This window comes from Theobroma umbraticum, unplaced genomic scaffold (assembly GCF_002168275.2).
Source record: "Theobroma umbraticum cultivar Fairchild unplaced genomic scaffold, ASM216827v3 scaffold_44.0, whole genome shotgun sequence".
NCBI lineage: Eukaryota > Viridiplantae > Streptophyta > Magnoliopsida > Malvales > Malvaceae > Theobroma > Theobroma umbraticum.
In genome coordinates this window covers 2,758,677-2,777,838 of record NW_018397255.1, presented here as the reverse complement: position 1 = coordinate 2,777,838, position 19,162 = coordinate 2,758,677, and the positions used below count along the sequence as shown (strand labels likewise).

Here is a 19,162-nt window from a genome sequence, read left to right as displayed (position 1 = left end):
AACCCAAAGTTCATGGGAACTAATCCCATATTGAAGTCACCTCTAATGCTAGGCTTTCGGCTTCCCGTTCAAATAAAGTTCCATTATTGAGGCAGCAAAAATTATCACCATACAGCCAAATATATACATATTGACAAATGACAACGTTGTGGCATCGGAGTTTTAGTTACCTTCTGAGAGTTGGGACCTATAGTGCAGAAGCAGAGGCATCTTTTTTTAACACAAAAAAAAAAAAAGTTTCAGCTGCGATGTCATCCTTTTCATATTTGTGCTTGTTATCAGAAAATGGACTTCCGTAGCTTTTAGGAACCGAAAGATGCCGTGGACAGACGCTTATCAACCAATGGTGAAAAGAAGTCAATTCTTTTTTCTGCAAACTTGTTATGTAAATTAATAGATAGCATTATCATCAGAGAGAGAGACTTAATTAGGATGTAGATCTAAGTGGGGGAAATCCTACATTACTAGTTTCTTAACAATTTAAAGGAGCAGATTAATTCATGATATAGTATTATTTTGGTTGTCTTGGTAGTTGGTACTTGGTTGAGATTAAATATCTTTTTTTTTAAATTGCTTTAAAAAACCCTGTCCATCCACATGAACGTACGAACATATTTCAAGATCTGACCAAGCTTCCTGCAGAACAGCACGTGTTTGATTTAATCAGTAAAATTAGTGAACTTTTATTTTTATCAATCTTCTTTTGATGCTTTTAAAATGCAGTAAAATTGAGTTTAAAAAATTTACGAATTATTTTGATTGCCCACACAATGAAAAGCAACTTGTGATATTTATATTACAATCATACACAATTAAACATTGATTACATGGACCCTGATTTGTTTTCCCCTCAGTCAAAACTTCCTGACTTGTGCCTCTTAAGTGTAAAATCTGAGCAGTCCTTTTAATAAACTCCTACCCTGGTTGTGCCTTCCATTTCAATATTACTCTTCAAAAGTTTAGGACCTACTCTTTATTTCACAACCAATACACCTTGAGCATCTTCAATTCCATAATAATGATCACAACCCCTAACTGTTTTTTATTATTACTTCCATTCGTCTTTCTTATTTGTTTTTTTATTTGATCTTTTTAAATTTTAATATTTGCCCATTGAACTCACAGTGAAAACAATCCGTATGCTAATTATTCCATAATTTGACAATTTATATGATTTCTTATTGAGGGGAGCCTTCCCACATGTATGTGTGCTTATATCAATTTTCCTTATTTGTTTTAAATTTTTTTCACACCATTGGTTTTATTTTATGCATAAATATAGTACTACCAGATAAGATTGAGACAAAAATTATAACTGAAAAGCAAGAAGTGCATTAGCTTCCTTGTGGGCCATCCATAAGGAGAGAAAAAGGAAAGAAAAAAAATGCAAATAGAATGACATTATATGGTCTTGGCTAAAGTGATATAGGCATCCTGCCGCATCAAAACAAATAGCAATAGTTGCTTGGTATGTAAGTCTCTATTATTCGGAATCAAGTCCTAAAGCGCACCTAAGTAAAATTTATTAATAATTTACATGGGTAAATATGGGTAAATACGCTTATGGTTAATCAATGGGAGGAAAGGTCTTCTTCGAGAGCAATGCATGTGGCCCAGGGCCTCCAGGCTAGCTTATCTCCGGTTCGAGTCTGGAATTCAGGTGAACTGATAGGCCCAAAGCTGAACCCGTGTAGGTTGATGATGGACCCATTCTGAGGACATGACTCGTTTAAAACATGTGGAGATAAAGAAGAGGCATCAGAGTTGGACCCACAACAAGTTGAAATGTCATAGTCCGCCAAGGCTAACTGACAAAAGAAACGTCCGAATTGATATGAGCAGAGCAAATAGTAGTGGTAAATGCTGCTTATGCTTATCCTCTGAGACATGTGTTTCTGAGACGCCACTTCACTTATACACGGTATCACTTCACCTGTTGCAGATACAGTGAGTGACTTTAATATATATTTTTTTCTCTTACTTTACCAAAGTTTAGATCCACTGTTACCACTTTGGTAACTGCAAACTACAAAGACAGAGCAGAAACTTGGCGAAGGTCCATCCATGGATATCTCCAGCTTACAGGATTGGTGCCTTTTCTTTCTTTCTTTCTTTCTTTCTTTCTTTTTCTGCTGGTTAATTGTTCAACTATTGTTTTTGCCGTACATAGCGGTTGTTTAGAACGTGTAAGTATATGATTAATTGATAAAATGGAGTTGACCAGTGAAGAAATCATGTGGTTTAGAATTTGTAGATATTTGAAGTAATGGTAATGTATTTGCATGAATGTAAACTAATACTGCAATTTAGAGCAAATTTAGTTTTTAATCATTGTTTTAGCAATGCCATTCATAGGGTGTCATCATCCAGCTGAAATATGTTGACACCGTGAACTAATTGAACTTGGCTAGATTAGTGAAAGCTTGCCTGTTTAAACTCGAAATAGAGCTTTGAAAGAGTTTCCTTTCAGTTGCTGAAGAATAAGATTAACCCAACTCGATATGGTAATGAATGGGATGAGTGAGACGTGGACATTTTACACCTTATTTATAAACCCCTCGTTTTGATCCATTCACTCTTTGATGAGACACGGTTGTACTTCATCTCCACATTTTCTTAATATAGACAATTGGTAACCGAACTGTGTATTGTTCATGGGAGTTTCTGAAGGCCTTTGTCATTCTGATATTGCAGTTCTGTATTTTAGCGTTTTACTAACGCCCGAATTCTCTATTTTTGGTGCTAGGTATCTTGATTCTTGTAGGAGGCATAAAGTTCCACCAAGCTCTGCAGTACTATCCTGGTTCTCTAAGGTCAATTTTACAACATCCTGTAGAATGTATTGTGCATGAATGTGTGTATGCCAGGGCTGGTACAAGTTTTCAAAAGAATTGTTTCCTTTAAAATGCTTAGATTGTTTTCGTACAGCATATTTCTTGTAGCTGATTGATAGGAATAATATTGACTCATATCTCAAGTCAATTTATAGTTTTCACAGCCATTGATGACTTTTTTTTTTTATCTTTCAGGCCAAGGTTCAAAAGTCTTGTCAAGAGAAGTGTAAAATTGTGGTTTTGCTGAACCAGTTGAAAGATGATGATATTCTTCCATTAATTGACGTATTTGCAGAAATCGACTCTACTGATATTGATGGAGTTGATATCTTCCATCATGAATCAACTTCTTTCTTGAATGAAGAATACATACTTTCTTTGATGAATGCCATCAAACTAAAGCTCCAAGTAATTGATCTTGCTAATGCATCAATAAAGGAGGACTTTCTCTGGTCTGTAATACTTCCATCCCTTTACCACTCTTGGTTATAACATGTTTGAATGATTCCCAAGATTTTTACTTGTAATTTTCAAGTTGTTTTTCAAATATATATGTTTTTCGTTTCTCACCCTTTGAATGAAGTTGCCTTACATCCCTGAGATTTGTCAATAGTCAAAGCAATAATACTTGCAGACCTCTCAAAAATAGTTGATTGATAGCAATTACTTAAAATATGTATAGTACATAGAGATGCAGGTTCTCTGCTGAACAAGATGTTAACTAACTTAAAAGTAAATTAATTTATCATTCACCAATTAAAGGACCAAATATGATTTGATGATTCTGTGTTTGATATTCAGATCCTCATATAGTCTCTTGCAGCTTGCTATATTATTCTTCAAATTGATAGCAGATTCTAATAAAACACTTCCATATACCAGAGATTTTAATGGTAGTGTTAACCAACCCTCTGATGTATCTAAAGGAGGAAAAAATCTCTGGTATATGGAAGTGTTTTATTAGAATCTGCTATCAATTTGAAGAATAATATAGCAAGCTGCAAGAGACTATATGGGGCTTACATTCATAATGATTAGTGGTACAAATGGTTAGTAACAGAGCAAGAAAGGGAAAATAAAGGGCAATTGCATCTCTAAAATTTTATCTTGCAACGTCCTACAGTACAGATTCATTAAAATGTCTCCCATTTGATGGAATTCAGCATGTTTAGAAAAGCTACTTACCTAATATATTTTATGAAGCTTAAGGAAAGACATATACTAGAATTCGGTTATAATACTGCATTGGTCCATTATCTTGTAACCCTTAAGTGCATTTGACGGTTATCGTGTGGAATTTTATTTTGCCCTTAACTAACTTTTATGGATATTGTACCAATTTGGTACTTATTGATTTAATGTTTTCATATTCTTGTTCTGATAAATTTCTACTGTCACCAACTGATTCTAGTTAACAATGAAGCTTAAGTGCATCGAAATATTTATCATTTGGACAAAATTTAAACTTTATTATTTTTGGGGATCTACTCAGGGATCTATGCCACGTTGGCTTGCCTTGCCATGTTTTAAACTTGAGGTCAAGCCATATCCAAAAACTCAACATGGTTGGAAGGTTTATGCAGTTGCACACCCTAAATTTGGATTTTTGTACTTCACTTACTACTTTACAAAAGGACTGCTTTTCTTGCATGCCAAATCTGATGCGTCTATCAATGTGTGAGACCAGAGTTGCTAATCTCTGGACAACAACAGCAGTTCTAGCGAAACTTCCTTCCTTATTGGAATTACGGTTCCAAAATTGTCTTTGTTGCAAGGATACTGGGCCATGCTGTGCGTCATCTAGGGAGAAAGGAAAGCTTGAGAATGAGAGGCCTCGTTCAAATGTGATTAATATCTGTTCATACAATGAGGAACTTTCTGTCATTACTGGATGTGATACATTGCAAGCTTCTTCTGCTGATGAGACAATTATAGACTTACTTTCTCTCCAAGAATCGGTTATGGTATCTGAAGATCAGAGAGCAACAGATGATCCATCAGAAGTTGATGAAGTCAAACTTTCAGGTTACCTTCAAAACCTATTGGAAGCATCAACCGGTTCGCTTCCTAATTCGTATGAACAGTCCAAAACGCAAAATGAGGTAAGCAGAGAATATGCTTGTAGGTATGATCTATAGTGATTAGAAAACTTTAGATTTCTTCATAATTGTAGATTTTCTAACTTCTTTTGGCAAGCTGCAGATACAAGACAATGATGAGCATTCATTACATGTGCAGAAGCAGGCCTTGAAGAATGTCACTGGGACATTGCATAAAGATACTTGGCATCATCCTTCACCCATATGCTTTGAGAGACATTATAGAGAGTACATGGTTGCTTCCTTGCCCAGTTTAGAAGTATTAGATAATCTGCTGATCAAAAAGATGGAGAGGGAAACTTCAAAGGCTATCTGTTCGGAATACTATGAGTACTTACCATATAAATATAACCACAGAGAAAGTGTTGTTAACATTTTGCAGAAGCGTGAAATGGGAACAAGTGTTACTTACTGCCAGAACTCTTCAAAGCTAAAGCAACCATATTCTTGTGGAAAGAGTCAACATTTCTTCTCGAGATCTCTTAGTGCTGCCAAATTTGGGTCTTCCACATGGCCCTTCTTCCATCCTGTGTCCAGCTTTAGCCATATATCTAAAGAAGAAACTAAGAGGCTCCGTCCAAGGCAATTTGAGTACCATCCTTCCAACTCCAGCCTTATGGCTTTTGGAACTTTAGATGGTGAAATAGTTGTTATCAACCATGAGACTGGGAATATCGTTGGCTATAATTCATCTACAGGGATGATGAACAGCATTCTGGGACTCTGTTGGCTCAAGAAATATCCATCCAAGGTATGGATTCACTGCAATGCAGCAGTTTATTCTCTGATTAGGTAATTTTATCTGCAGTTTTTAATTACACGAGTGCCCTGTTTCTTCAATCTGAATTAAGTGGGCTTCAAAGAAGCATTTTATGTTGTGTAGTAAAATAATGTGAATATCATTACATATTAGATGGTAGTGATAAACAGAATAATTGGCTTTGTGTTCACATTAAAATGTTTCATGGAGTAGTCTATGAAAAAAGAGAGATTTTGAAGCTTTTTCTGCTCATTGTTCATGGTTCATTTGTGCCTTGGAATTGGTCTACTTTGTGCTTACCTCATGGATGTCCAAGCAACAGTGGCAAGCTTTCACATTTCATATTCTGAAATGGGATTAATTAGATAGTAATTAATTGCTTGATAATATATTTGATTTAAGTAATAGCCATAGAAATACATTGGAATAGATAGTGGCACCTAGGTTATATGTTGGGCTGCTCTATTTTGCTTTTGTAACTTTGGTTATCACTGATGGTTTTTTCTCTGTGTTGAAAACACAGATTGTTTCTGGATCTGATAATGGTTGCTTGAAGTTGTTTGACGTTAATCAGATGCCGGCAAAACTAGGAGACACATGTTGTGGTTCTGATGCAGTTAGTTTTGAAGATTTTGAACAATTAACTTCTGTTCATGTCAACTCAACAGATGACAAGTTCCTTGCCAGTGGGTACTCAAAAGGAGTTGCTCTATATGACATTAGCAGTGGAAGACGTTTACAAGTATTCACTAATATGCATCAAGAGCCTATTAATGTTGCAAAGTTTGCTCATCACTCTCCTTTTATGTTTGCTACATCATCATTTGACAAAGATGTGAAGATGTGGGATTTGAGGGAGAGACCAGAGAGGCCTTGTTATACTGCTTCAAGCTCCAGAGGAAATGTTATGGTTTGCTTTTCTCCAGATGATCTCTATCTTCTTGTGTCGGCCATTGATAATGAGGTACATAGATCCATCTCAACTGTAATTTTGTATTATAGATTAAACCTATTTGGGAAAATTTATTATGTCTTCTATGAAGATGGGATTTGTGGTGCTTGAAAAGGATTAAATGATTAAGTATACTTGGTCAGCATGTTTCAAGATTTTGTTTGGTTGAGTTTGACAAGATAATCATAGGCCATTAGTAATGATCAGGATTTTTTTTTTGAAAGCAATCAGTTTTATTATTAATTTCTTCACAGATTAATTTGGATTAGCCTTTTCGTGCAAGTGATTGTGGTCTTGGTTCTCCTTTTAATGGATTCAAAAGATTGCTAACCCTTAATGGTGTCATTCAGGTTAAGCAACTTTTGGCAGTAGATGGGAGGCTCCACATGAATTTTAACATAACTTCAACTGGAAGTGCTCATAACTATACTCGTTCATATTATATGAATGGAAGGGACTATATCATTAGTGGCAGTTGCGATGAACATGTTGTTCGCATATGCTGTGCTCAAACTGGAAGGCGACTTAGGGATGTCTATATTGAGGTACATTTTCATATTCCATTGGTGTTTAACGGAAAGCTGAATGGGAATAGGTGGAGAGGGCTCTATTCATTGTTAAGGACTCAAATACCCCAGACTTAAACTCCAAATCACTTCAGAAACATAATTTTTTTGATATTTCATATCTCACTTTTGGTTTTGACTGCTTTTATGCCTACTGCTCCTGACAGCTTTTTTTGACCAATAAGGAATTAAAGATTTGAGGTGTTTCTTGTTCATTTGTAGGGGATGGAGTCAGGGAACTCTATATTTGTGCAGTCCTTAAGGGGTGATCCTTTCAGGGTAAGTTTTGCATTTTCCTTCTTTGCTTTATTCATTCCATTTTTCAACAGATATTACAGAGAACTATTCCTTAATGCTCTGCTTGAAGCCAATTTAGTATCATGTTCAATAAATGAGAATTCAATCTTTTTGCATATTATGCAAGAGTCACAAGTACATTTCAGATAAGTTGGCAGTAAGCAAAGGAGGAATAGAAATGGATAGTAATTACAAAGTTGAATGTGTGAGACAGGACTCCATGTATTTCTGTTATCATGTATCCATACCTAAATGTTGAAGTATGAAGTTATAAAATGTTCCTGATGAAATAATTTGACCTGATATATTTTTTTTCTCTTTTTGCCCGGAAGCAGCATTTTAACTTCAGTATGTTGACAGCCAGTACGCGGCCAACCTCAAAGCAGGAGATCGTCAAGGTGGCATCTGCATGACTTGCTTTTCCAATCATTGACAATACTAAAGTTCATCTGGGTTTCACTAAATATTTCATTGTGCTTTTCTGCAGGTCAATTTACTTGCCTCAAGTCACTATGCCGATGAATGTTGTCATGGTCAAGATATTCATCCTTACTGTGGTCGTGGAGGTTGATCTTTGTATCTCTATTAAGTTATCTACATGTATATGATTATTAGTCCACAACCTTCAGAAAATGTAATTGTTATTGTTATGTATATCTCAAGTTGTCTATGCAGAAAAAATTTTGACCCTCCTTTTGTAAATACATGATTTCTAGCAACTGTCTGTATAATTATCAAAGAAAATTCAAATCTCACCTTATACTTATTGCTTAGGGAGTTAAAACTCTAGTGATTATAATTTTGTGTTCTTATCATGAATTTTGCTAATGAGTGTTATAATGATGCTCTTTATGATTACATTAAAGTAGCATTTGGTATTAGTACGAGGAAAGTGAGAATATATTTTTTATAATGTTTAATTAAATTATATTACAGCGTTTGTTTTGTAAAAAATTAATGTAAATATAAAATTGCAATGCAATTACATTACAACCAATAAATATAATGTGATTGCAGTTCAAAAACAATACAATTGGATTATATTGTATTTTATAATATTATTAAATATATTTTTATTCATTAATTTTTATTATTTTGTTAAAAATATTTTGTAATGTTATAATTTATTTTTTTATTTTTAAATTTCGAGAGATTTTTATTATTATTTTTAGTAATTATAGTGATTATCGATAAACTTTATATTATATTTTTAAAAAAAATTTCAAAAAAATATAATATAAAAAATAAAATAAATATATAAGATTATAATAAAAATAAAGTATATCACATTAAAAATAAATATAGGAGATGATATTATATAAAAATTAATAATAAAAATTATAAGTATATTAAATTTATATTTTAATAAATAAAAATAATTTTAAAAATTAACATTATATTTTGAATAAAATATTTATAAATCAAATGTTACAATATTATTTTTTTATATTTTAATTATTATTTTACTTAAATACTAAATTTATTTTTCCTGCAATCACATTACTTGCAATCATATTACTTATAATCACACTACATTGTAAAATATCAAATACCACTTAAATATATAATATCATTTTTTAATATATATATATATATATATTGAAATTCATAACATTAACCATTAATTATTGCATATAGACAAAGAAAATTACTATAAATAATATTTTAACTAAATCTCTTAAAGTATTCAAGGCATTGTTCAAGAAAATCATTTTTGTCATTAGTCTGCTGGTATCAGTTTAATATTTTATGTGTTGTGCCTAGAAATAAACATGGAGTGGTTGGAATGGGACACTCAGAAAAGATAGTATGAATTAGTAGCTGTAATTATAATGTGGAGGGTAAGTATAACATCTCCTAATTAATCACCTAACAATGATGCTTGGAGATTTATTAATTAAGGTCGTTTTCATTAATTACTTTATTATACTAATAAACGATTTGGATTCTGAGATCCAGCTGGTGAGATGGTAGCTAGTCATCCGAGGTCATAACTTGGAGGCTGCATAAACTTTTATTTCCGGCTCTAAGTCAAAGTCATGCACTTGTCGACAGGGCTTTCATAATTTATCGCTGTAGTTGTTCACCCTTCCAGGGAGACATATGCTTCATTATGCACTGAGGTGATAAGCCATTGGCCAACCTAACCATAAATTTTTATATTTTTTCAATGCATTTTGTCAAACTTCCACATTAATCAGAGGAAACGAGGAAAATGTACAAGCTTGGCAAAGGATGCCACCAAACCTGTTGTTTTCCACCACGATAATTATTTTTTTCTTGTCTTTCATGTCTTTGAAGTTTTGTTTTGTTCAATTGTGGGATCTTTTTCAGATACTTCCCACCTGGATATTCCCAAGCTGGAAAGAAAACTCAGTGCAAATTGGGCCAGTTGATCAGGTCGAACAGCCTGGACTCCTCGAAGAACACATTAGTATTGATGGGATATTTGACTTGATCCAAAAACTGATTAAATGGGTTTTAATGGTTGGAAAAGGATTGACGTACTTGATAAAACTGCTGACTCATCATCATCACAACGTCTAGCTAGCAATGATCCTTTGTATAGTTTCTGCTAGCATGAATTGTATTATATTATATTTATAATATATACATGTATCAATACGTTCTAATTAAGTTGATTATAAACGTTTTTGCATTCGAAAAATACAAGGGTCAGGTTGGGACAGGTCCGTCAATATCTTCCAAAAAAAAAAATTATCTCCAAGAAGGTTTAGGTGTATTGTCCCTACTATAAATATTATTAAAAAATAAATGAATGTTATAAAAACTGATTATATATTTTGAGATTACTAATTTTTATAGGCTGAAGTTATTGAAAAATTATATGATATTCAGTAACTGAATATCTAATATTTCAATAACTGTAAGTTATTGAACATCTATAGGAAATTACTTATAAAGTAAAGGTTATTAAATATATGTGAAAATTATGCAAATTAATTATACATTTTAATACTATTGATTTTTTTAAAATAAGTATGTGACATTACTGTAATTAGATATATTTAATAATTGGGAAACACGTAATTATTCATTCAAATGCACTGGTAGGAAACGATCTTTCAAAGCCTCTCCAAGTATCCAAGTTAACCTGCCTTTCCGGGTCAAACAATATTCTAAAACTTTGCTGGGATTAACCGAGGTTTGAAACTTTTTTTTTCTAAGTGATCCAAGAGTAGATTTGAACTGATAACGAGGTACAATTGGATCATGGGTATATATTCCCAGCCAGCTAAGCTGGATGAAGTCTTGGAACATTGCATACTGCACATATATTAATTAATGGTTAATAAAATGTAAAGAAAACCTTCATCTGATATATTTTTTTTCTTTATCGATTTTATCACTTTGGAGTACATTTCGTAAGCAGTTGCAACTTGGGAAACTGAAGGGGAAGTAGCAACTAGTAAGCTTTGTTCCTAGGACAAACCTGGCTGGACAACACAAATCTTGAAGCTCTTCGAACCTTAGTGAACAAAGGACTTGGGCTCATGGTCCCCGCATCCTACGATAAAGGACCACCTTACAGTCTGTACCAAAGCTGTACAAGCATTACCCTTTTTTTGTTCTTTTTCCATCACTCACAAAAACGCCTCTATAAATACCTTTGCAAAATCTCAGAAATCCATCGGGCCACTCACTCGACGTCTAGCCAGCTCTTCTCTGGAGCAAGCCAGATTGATATATTTTTCTCCACCACAGAGAAAGCAAAAGAAAAATGAAGTTTTTATTTGCGACTTTACTCTTTGTTTCCCTGGTTTTGAGCTCATCTTTTGTCCAACTCTCCTTTGCCATACCCGTAATGCCCACCCCCACACCTGCTGCCCCCGTCCCTCCTCCTTCACCTGCTCCTCCGAGTAATGTTCTTTTTCTTTATAAGTCTTTCCCATGCATGCATTTGACATTTGCTGTACGTAACTTTCTTGGGGTTATTTCTCTAACGAAATGAATGGTTCTGTGGTTTTTTTCTTTTTTTTTGACAAAAAGGTTTCTGCGATGGCAAGTGCGGAGAGAGGTGTTCCCAGGCTGGAGTTAAAGACCGCTGTCTCAAGTACTGTGGGATATGCTGCCGAGAATGTAGCTGTGTTCCATCAGGGACCTATGGCAACAAATCAGAATGCCCTTGCTACAGAGACAAGTTGAACTCTAAGGGCAACCCCAAGTGCCCTTGAGAGTTCAGTAGCGTTGCACCTAACAGCACACCTTCATCGGCTTTCTTATTATCTCATTCGTTGCCAATATTAGTTCACTTATGTGTGTTGGTTTTGCCACCTTCGGCCGCCTTATAAGTTCCCATCCACCTCTCCTTGGGAAGGCCATATATTAATCGTTATCATCCATTAATTATATGTAGATTTATAATTAATTCCTTATCAAATGCTAAATAAATGTGACTTCATTTTGTTTAAGTAAAAAATATATGGTTCATGCATGAAACAAATTCTTTATCTTAGGCCTGTTTGTTTCTTATTATTTTGTTACTTTTTAATCAAAAACAAAAACAAAACAATACTTTGAAGAATTAAAAATTGGTTGCATAGTAATTGTTTCAACTAATGTTAATTTTTGACAATTTGCTCATTCTTAAGGAAATAGTACTACAATCGACCATATATATTGTATATTTTTTACTCTTTTTAAGTTATAATTTTTTTTAATGAAGTAAAATATAAATAATAAATAATAAATAAGAAGAACGAAAGCATGAATGGTCACAGGTGTTCATGGTCGAGCAAAGTCAGATATACATAAAAGGATGGTTAATTCTAGTTTTTGATCGGTTGCAATTTAACAGTACTTAGAGAGAAGTGTTTGCCATCCCAAGCACGTAATGTACTTCCAATAGGCTATTTCTCTGCCATGCGGTGCTTCCAAAGAAGCTAACAAAAGAGATTCCCTTTAATAAATGAAATTAGGATCACCAATTAATGAGAAAAATGTAATTTTAGAAGTAATTAATAACATTACTATAATACTAATAATATACCTAACAATGACCGGAAGTAATTCAAGTTTTCATTTATTATAAATATGGAAAATCAATTCACTTCTATTTGCAATTTAATATTTGGAAATTGATTGATTCCTCTAAAACAAATTGAATTCTTCCATCCTTTTACTCATTCCAATGCATGTAAAGCTTACTAACTTTTTCTTTTTAATTCAAAATTTATTTTGCTGTATGTTTTATTAATCTATTTCTCCGTAAAACCAAAAGAAACTCATTACATGTTCACATGAAAGGCAACAGGTGACAAAAGAAACACAAGTTTTGTGCTTGAGACTTATACATGTATTGGCGAGTAAACAGATGGTAGCGTTTTTAGTGATTGGATGAAAAGAAATTAACCATTTAATATTGTTAAGAAACGGCAACACCCAGCAAGCTGTCTTACTAGGCAGGAATGGATGCAAAATAGCAGTACGATAATGAATCCTAGATTGATGTCTAGGGAAGACAGGGAAGGCAAGGACAAAAAACACTAGTTCATAATCAAAATTTACGGCCCTAGACAGACTGATTTGAGTCTCTGATAGGGATTATTTAGGCTTAGCCCATATCATAAAGGAAAGGGCTCTGCCCCGCAGCCAACACCCACGAAAGACATGCTTCAAAACAATATTTGAGGAGAAGCTTGATGGGAGAAGAAGAAGCAAAAGAAAAAAATTGGGATAATCGTTTGAGTTAGCTTGCAGCTCCTCCAGGAACCTGATTGCTAGCTAGGTACAAGATAGGAATAAGGTTAAGATAAATGTAGTTGCAAGAGATGGTGGATTCCTTGCTTACACTTAACAAATGAACTGGCAAAGCTATTCCCCGATCTTCCTGTTTCCATATCCTCTTTCCCTCCCATTATATAAATCATTGTTGAGTCGACTAATTGTCTCAAGTTTCATTCAAGTCTCTGCAACATGGGGAATTCCATGGGTGGTTTCATGGGAAAAGGTATGTATCATTTTTTCTTCTTAGGCTGATTATTAGTTAGGGGGAATGAAAAAGAAAACATCCCTGCATTTTCCATGCCTGCCATGAATGAACTTTTTGTGTATGACAGGGTTGCCATCCACCCAGATGTTAAGCTTTGTGTTTAAATCACTTTACGAGCAGTTCACAGATGCAGAAATCAAAGGCTTCGACGATTTCCATGCTGCTATTCTTGATATCTTGACGTAAGAAATTTCTATTTCATAAAAATTTTTGTAGAATTAGGTAGTCATAAAGAAAATAATTTTATTCGTTTCCCTTTGGAGAGGAAAATGCTATATATGTTGCATAAAACTATCTAGTACAATGTCTTAAAAGCTTAGCTCATGAAAATTTGCATTTCAATATCTTCTTTACATCACATTGATGAATAAATAAATAAATAAATAAAAAGTACTTGAATATTTAATTTATTAATTGATATATAATTTTTTATTTAAAAAACAGAGTTTGAATTTTTTTTCCTAAACTCAAAAAAATAAATAAATAAATAAGAACTTTGTTATATTATATATAGTTGGGTGAATTTCTGAAAGAGCAAAGCCAGTATTTTTCATTTTTCTCAGCCAAAATAAATTGCTAGAAGCAAGAAAACTGAACATATAGAATCCCACCAAAGAAATGTGGAGACCACTGATCAGAATTTAGAGCACCTCAACCAAAGAAAACAGGAAAACTACCCAAATGCCAGCAAAACAAAGAATCACATCAGAACAAAGATGCCACACCCACAAATGAAAGCTTGTTTGCATCAAACAGGGATAAACTATCAAGAAAACAAATAGAAAAATGCTAGGTTAGGAATCGGATTCTTCACTGCCAAATGCCAATTATTCTTTATCTGTTGTGGTTACTTTAGTTATTTGAAAATATCTGAGTTTTTAGTTTAACAATCTCCCATTGATTGTAGTGTTTTAAACTCAGCATTGCCTGGAAAACATTATGATGCTCCTGCTCGCAGTGAAGTAGAGGTCAGTCTATTTTGACTTGAAATTTTTATGTACCATCTCCTCCCACTACCTTCATTCTATTACCTTTCATCTTTTCTCAATTCATCCCGTAATACCAATACTATCAAATTTTAACGCAGAGATGTTTTCAAGAATGGTGCAATGAAGAAGATCCAGCAAAAAAGAAGGAGGTGTTTGTTCAGTTTATTAAGAAAATAAAGCTTAGCAAGCTGGATAACACTACTATTATGACTGGGATAGTAACCCCTCCAGCAGCCATGGCAGCCAAGAAAGCAGGAGAATTTTTGCCTCATTTGAGTATGATTAAGGCCATTCCTGATGTTATATTTGTACCATCTGTTACCGTGGCTGCCTTGGTCATTTCCAAGCTCTCCAGAAGGCTATACAAGCGGAGCGTGCGGTCCCAACCCAACCAAACCGAGCCCTCTAATGTGGATGAGATTCAGCCTGTGGCAGAGCGAAGCACACCTCCTTGTCCTCCAGATTAAAATTAAAATGAAAAGAAAAGAAAAAAACAAATGGAAAGAGGAAAATTGGGTTTTCAATGCTTGCCTCACTCAGGCTCTTGAATCATTATGAAGAAACATGTGAATATCCTAGGTTTTATATAAAATTTTAAGTTACAAAGCTACTGTCAGTTGACACTATGGTAAGCGTATATGCATGCTGTTGGGAAAGGATTTTAATAGATGAGATGATGTTTACTTTCGTAAATGTAAATTGCTTGGACAAATCTAATGAAATTCTCTCCACGGGTAGCATTAGCAGAGCATATTTACTTGGAATGCTGCTGGTTTTTCAGCCAGGGAATTCATTTGGGGGTCACCATTAGATTACTCAGAATAAGAGAAACCCTTGAACATCATCTTTCAAACTAGCTTGAAATGCTTTTTTTCTGTTTCTAGTAAAATCTCACAAGATGATTATACAAGCATCCTTTTTAGCTTAATAAACTTTATCCGTCGCTCTTCAAATTTTTACACGAGTTTGTTAAATTGAAACTTCAATTCCTAAGCGTTAACAGATTGGTTTGGACTCTGGATCGGCCTATCACCAAAGAAAGTAATACCCCCAAGCACAATGTAAAACTATGAATACCGCATCATCTGAACTGAACAAGTAGCATGTACAAATCATGCTTGAAGCATGAAACAAGGAGGAGATAGCAAAATATTCACCGAGCATGTACATAGATATCATTAGAGCTGGATACGTTCACTACTGCTCTTCCAGAAGTTATTTCCTTCGAACATGTACAGATTCAAAATCCCAAATTACCAAATCCAATTAACCCGAGGATCTTCGACTCCACCTACCTGAGCCTGATTTTCGTTTCCCCCTCTTCCTTTTGTTATTAGGGCCCTTTGACTTGGAAGTCGAAGATATCTTCGCATTTGGTTGAACAGGAGGGTTTGTAGGGAGGTCATCTCCAGGAGCAAGAACAATAGAAACAGTCTTAGGTTTTTCCATTGGTTTCCGTGGCTCCTCTGCCTGCTCAGTTAAACCACTTTGAAAATTACGCAACTCTTCCTTCGCAGCCTGGTTATGTATCAAAATATTATCCTCAGTCTGCAGATATAAATGAAGATCAGTTGCAGAACTATAAATGAAAACAAGATTGTCAAAATGCATATTTGTAATCAAATACTAGCTAATATTCACAATCTTTCATGAAACAATTTGAAAAGAATCCTGATTAGAGCGAATAGGGAGGATGATAGAGTAGTGTAAAACATTAACCAAACATAAGAGGGAATAATAAGAGACTTAGGAAATGGGGCGAGAAGGAGAATATTTTTCTTGATTTATGCTAGATGTGCAAAGGAAAAAACTTTCTTTCCTAGCCATTAGTCTTAGATAAACAAAACTAACATTCCAGCAGGATCAGCATAGCAGAAGCTAAGAATAAAACCAAAAATACTTAATTACAAGTAAAATCCTTTGTTACCCTCTGCTATGGCCAAAAGCAATAGCAAAGAATTGAAATGTAAAACTTAATAAGAAGAGAAGAATTATTAGCAATAGAAAATGATGGAAAAGAAAAACTTAAAAGATCAAGAAGAAGAAGAATATGTTGAAAGAGGAGAACTCACATTTTCATAAGAAATCCCGGCCAGATGCTGACCTGTGCCCTCAATCATATCAGGGAAAGGTGTCACCTCTCCGTGACTTGAAACTGCACTTCCAGGCATAAAAAGATCTCCCATATTACACTCAGATAGATGCTGGGATGAAGCATATTGAGATCTATGTGGGATTCTCTCTCCACTCTCAGGTGGAGAAGGACGATTTCTAGAACCGGTTAATGCATCAGATGGCACAAGGGAACTCAACATATTAATGGAAGAGAACTTTCGAGGACTTTCGTTGACCACCTTGTCAACTCTGGTCTTTAGCCTGCGTACTTGGGATTGAACCAGATCAATCTTTCTAAGGATCCGCCCTGACCAAGTATCACCATCTCTGAATTCAAGACACGACAATCCATCATTCAACCAAACATCATCATTGCCATTGCCCGTTTTGTTTTCTGCAGTAATTATCTTGTAAGAAAATGGACATCTCAAGTAGAGGAGGGAGAAAGTCAATTTTTACAAACACACACCGTAAGGTTATTTGTTGAACCTTGTTCTATTACTATAAGATAAACAATCACCAATAAGTCAAATATAATTCTTCTTACCTAAATTACCATTATCATTTTCCAGAGTAGCAGTAGCAACGACAGATTTCTTACTTTCTGGGAGCAAGAAAAATATACTTATCAGATTAGGATTTGGCAAAAACAAATTCTATTAAGAATGATCATGAAATTCATACCATAATATGAGAAGAGGTTATGACATGACATATAAGATGCTAAATCAGCAGTCTCTTCAACTCGTTTTCTTTTCCTCCTCTTCATTACTTTTTTCCTTTGAAATTGACAAGGAAAAGGTTGTGACTTCACATCAAGCCCTTCAAAAGTGAACTTTTCATATTCAAACTTCTTTCTCTGATCATATTCTGCAAGTTCTCTATCATATGTCAATGCTTGAGACTTAAATTCCTTAAGCTGCAGTTCTAACCATTTACATCGCCACAAAAGGGGACGTATAAACCTCCTCCAATGATCTGTCAACTTTCTCTTCCTGTAAAATTTAGGAAAAACAAAACAAACTAAATAATGCAACATGTAATTGGACTTCAAATCAAGCATACTTCCCAAAATGGTAATATAGTAGCAAAGAGTTTATTATTTACCATTACTTTTCCAGCCAAAACAATCAAGACGATAATTCTATCAGCATCAATATGATTTTAAATAGTATGTTTAATAAGGTTTAGGGTTTATGGTTTTTAGAAACCACTCAATTGAAAATTTGTTACTAAATATCAGTAAACTAACAAGCAAATGGGACATGAGAATTTTTCAATATGAACATTGTTCTTCATACATAACCTCAGCAATTTCAAATTCCTAAAACAGTGATTCTAAATTTCCAAAAAAACCGGCAGAAATCTTCATAGTTGGCAAAGCAGTGGAAGGTTTAGAAATCAATCATCATTCATCAGCACACAATCTACCCAGATAAGTTTATAAACCAACACCAAAACAAAATAGCACAAATTACAAAAAAATACCTCACTGGAAACAATCCATCAAACACTGATCCCAGTGGACTCGCACCACATAATGCCGATTCAACTTCAGCATCACTTATTGCTGAATCATTCTCCATCCCTGACACCGTGCCACCAAAAGAACTCGAATTCTCAGTGTCATCCTGACATTCAGCAACAGCCAACCTGTCCCCACCAGAATTTGTGCATTCAGTTATGTTAATCTCCATATCCTCATCTCCTTCAGGTATTTTTGCTTGTCCTTCTCCATACAAAGTTTCCTCAGCAAATATGTGGTCCTCACAGTTACTCACACAATGCATAAGCTTATCTTTGGAATCATGGGGCAAGCTTCCATTTTCATTATTATCCAAAACCACTTCCGTCATTGTTTTCGACTTGTCTTTTGACTCCAAATCAGGGCCAATATCTAATAATCATAAGTCCTTCAATTCATTCTAAGTCAATTAATTACTAACTCCTGCAACAGTCGAATCAGTAAGATATTACCATTTTGGCTAAGGAAGTTGAAATTACAGAAAAAAACAATAAAACAAGTAAATGGGTTATATTTATTTTTGATTAAAAGTACACATTGATCAAAGCTACAGAACATAAACAAGCTAATAAAAAACGAAAAAATCGATTTTTTTTTTGACAAATCACAAGTTAGTCAAAATATACCCTGAGACAATAGGAGCACAAGGAACATTAAACAGTAAGAAAAATGGAAATGTTTTCATTATAAAACTGGAAAATGTTACACATAAGTCGCAAAACCCTAAACCCCAGACCAGGGAACAGAGAAGGGGGAAAGAAGAACCTCGCGTTCGAGTCTCTATTCATCCTGGCAGACGAGAAAGGCAAGATCACCCGCGAAAGAATTTAGCGCCGCCGGTGACGGAGGGATTATTTTTGAATTTTGGAGTGGTGTTTGAAAATTGGAATCCAAAAATAATAGTAAAAAGGGGTTTCGCAAGGGTGTGAATGGTGAGGAGCAAGATCAATGGACAGCTAAGGAATAAAGGACGGCTAAGAAATGTTCGCTCCAGCCTCTAAAGGAATAAAGG

At 34.4% G+C, this 19,162-nt stretch overlaps 4 protein-coding genes across 6 annotated transcripts; 3 read left to right on the top strand and 1 right to left on the bottom strand.

Moving 5' to 3' along the window:
* Positions 1 to 1,919: 1,919 nt before the first annotated feature.
* On the top strand, positions 1,920 to 8,274 carry LOC110409867 (protein DWD HYPERSENSITIVE TO UV-B 1-like). 2 transcript variants are annotated; one of them, XM_021419359.2, is made up of 10 exons: positions 1,920 to 2,090; positions 2,747 to 2,813; positions 3,030 to 3,286; positions 4,327 to 4,936; positions 5,037 to 5,684; positions 6,217 to 6,657; positions 6,996 to 7,190; positions 7,434 to 7,490; positions 7,844 to 7,906; positions 7,996 to 8,274. In XM_021419359.2, the coding sequence occupies exons 1-10, from the start codon at positions 2,065 to 2,067 to the stop codon at positions 8,077 to 8,079; spliced, it is 2,448 nt and encodes an 815-aa protein (XP_021275034.1). In that variant the 5' UTR covers positions 1,920 to 2,064; the 3' UTR covers positions 8,080 to 8,274. The 2 variants fall into 2 exon arrangements, with proteins under 2 accessions (XP_021275034.1, XP_021275035.1); XM_021419360.2 differs by having other exon boundaries at positions 1,922 to 2,090; positions 5,073 to 5,684.
* A 2,873-nt stretch (positions 8,275 to 11,147) lies between these two features.
* On the top strand, positions 11,148 to 11,973 carry LOC110409424 (peamaclein-like). The gene is made up of 2 exons (XM_021418763.2): positions 11,148 to 11,389; positions 11,520 to 11,973. Exons 1-2 carry the CDS (start codon positions 11,251 to 11,253, stop codon positions 11,702 to 11,704), a joined length of 324 nt encoding a protein of 107 aa, XP_021274438.1. The 5' UTR covers positions 11,148 to 11,250; the 3' UTR covers positions 11,705 to 11,973.
* Positions 11,974 to 13,133: 1,160 nt separating this feature from the next.
* On the top strand, positions 13,134 to 15,445 carry LOC110409860 (calcium ion-binding protein). Its single transcript, XM_021419352.2, has 4 exons — positions 13,134 to 13,479; positions 13,589 to 13,703; positions 14,429 to 14,489; positions 14,609 to 15,445. Exons 1-4 carry the CDS (start codon positions 13,446 to 13,448, stop codon positions 14,975 to 14,977), a joined length of 579 nt encoding a protein of 192 aa, XP_021275027.1. The 5' UTR covers positions 13,134 to 13,445; the 3' UTR covers positions 14,978 to 15,445.
* A 127-nt stretch (positions 15,446 to 15,572) lies between these two features.
* Positions 15,573 to 19,156, bottom strand: LOC110409859 (uncharacterized). 2 transcript variants are annotated; one of them, XM_021419350.1, is made up of 6 exons: positions 18,916 to 19,156; positions 18,114 to 18,573; positions 17,310 to 17,620; positions 17,173 to 17,229; positions 16,583 to 17,019; positions 15,573 to 16,058 (listed from the first exon to the last, which is right to left on the bottom strand). In XM_021419350.1, the coding sequence occupies exons 2-6, from the start codon at positions 18,479 to 18,481 to the stop codon at positions 15,777 to 15,779; spliced, it is 1,455 nt and encodes a 484-aa protein (XP_021275025.1). In that variant the 5' UTR covers positions 18,482 to 18,573; positions 18,916 to 19,156; the 3' UTR covers positions 15,573 to 15,776. The 2 variants fall into 2 exon arrangements, with proteins under 2 accessions (XP_021275025.1, XP_021275026.1); XM_021419351.1 differs by having other exon boundaries at positions 15,573 to 16,028.
* Positions 19,157 to 19,162: the final 6 nt, after the last annotated feature.

Coding starts and splice junctions, on each gene's coding strand:
- LOC110409860 (XM_021419352.2), top strand. CDS start 13,446: ATGGGGAATTCCATGGGTGGTTTCATGGGAAAAG. Junction 13,480..13,588: donor GGGTGGTTTCATGGGAAAAG/GTATGTATCATT, acceptor TGTGTATGACAG/GGTTGCCATCCACCCAGATG. Junction 14,490..14,608: donor CTGCTCGCAGTGAAGTAGAG/GTCAGTCTATTT, acceptor ATTTTAACGCAG/AGATGTTTTCAAGAATGGTG.
- LOC110409867 (XM_021419359.2), top strand. CDS start 2,065: ATGGATATCTCCAGCTTACAGGATTG. Junction 7,491..7,843: donor TAAGGGGTGATCCTTTCAGG/GTAAGTTTTGCA, acceptor GCCCGGAAGCAG/CATTTTAACTTCAGTATGTT. Junction 7,907..7,995: donor CAAAGCAGGAGATCGTCAAG/GTGGCATCTGCA, acceptor GCTTTTCTGCAG/GTCAATTTACTTGCCTCAAG.
- LOC110409859 (XM_021419350.1), bottom strand. CDS start 18,481: ATGACGGAAGTGGTTTTGGATAATAATGAAAATGGAAGCTTGCCCCAT. Junction 17,621..18,113: donor GATGGATTGTTTCCAGTGAG/GTATTTTTTTGT, acceptor TAAATTTTACAG/GAAGAGAAAGTTGACAGATC. Junction 17,230..17,309: donor TAACCTCTTCTCATATTATG/GTATGAATTTCA, acceptor TCTTGCTCCCAG/AAAGTAAGAAATCTGTCGTT.
- LOC110409424 (XM_021418763.2), top strand. CDS start 11,251: ATGAAGTTTTTATTTGCGACTTTACTCTTTGTTTCCCTGGTTTTGAGC. Junction 11,390..11,519: donor TCCTTCACCTGCTCCTCCGA/GTAATGTTCTTT, acceptor TTTGACAAAAAG/GTTTCTGCGATGGCAAGTGC.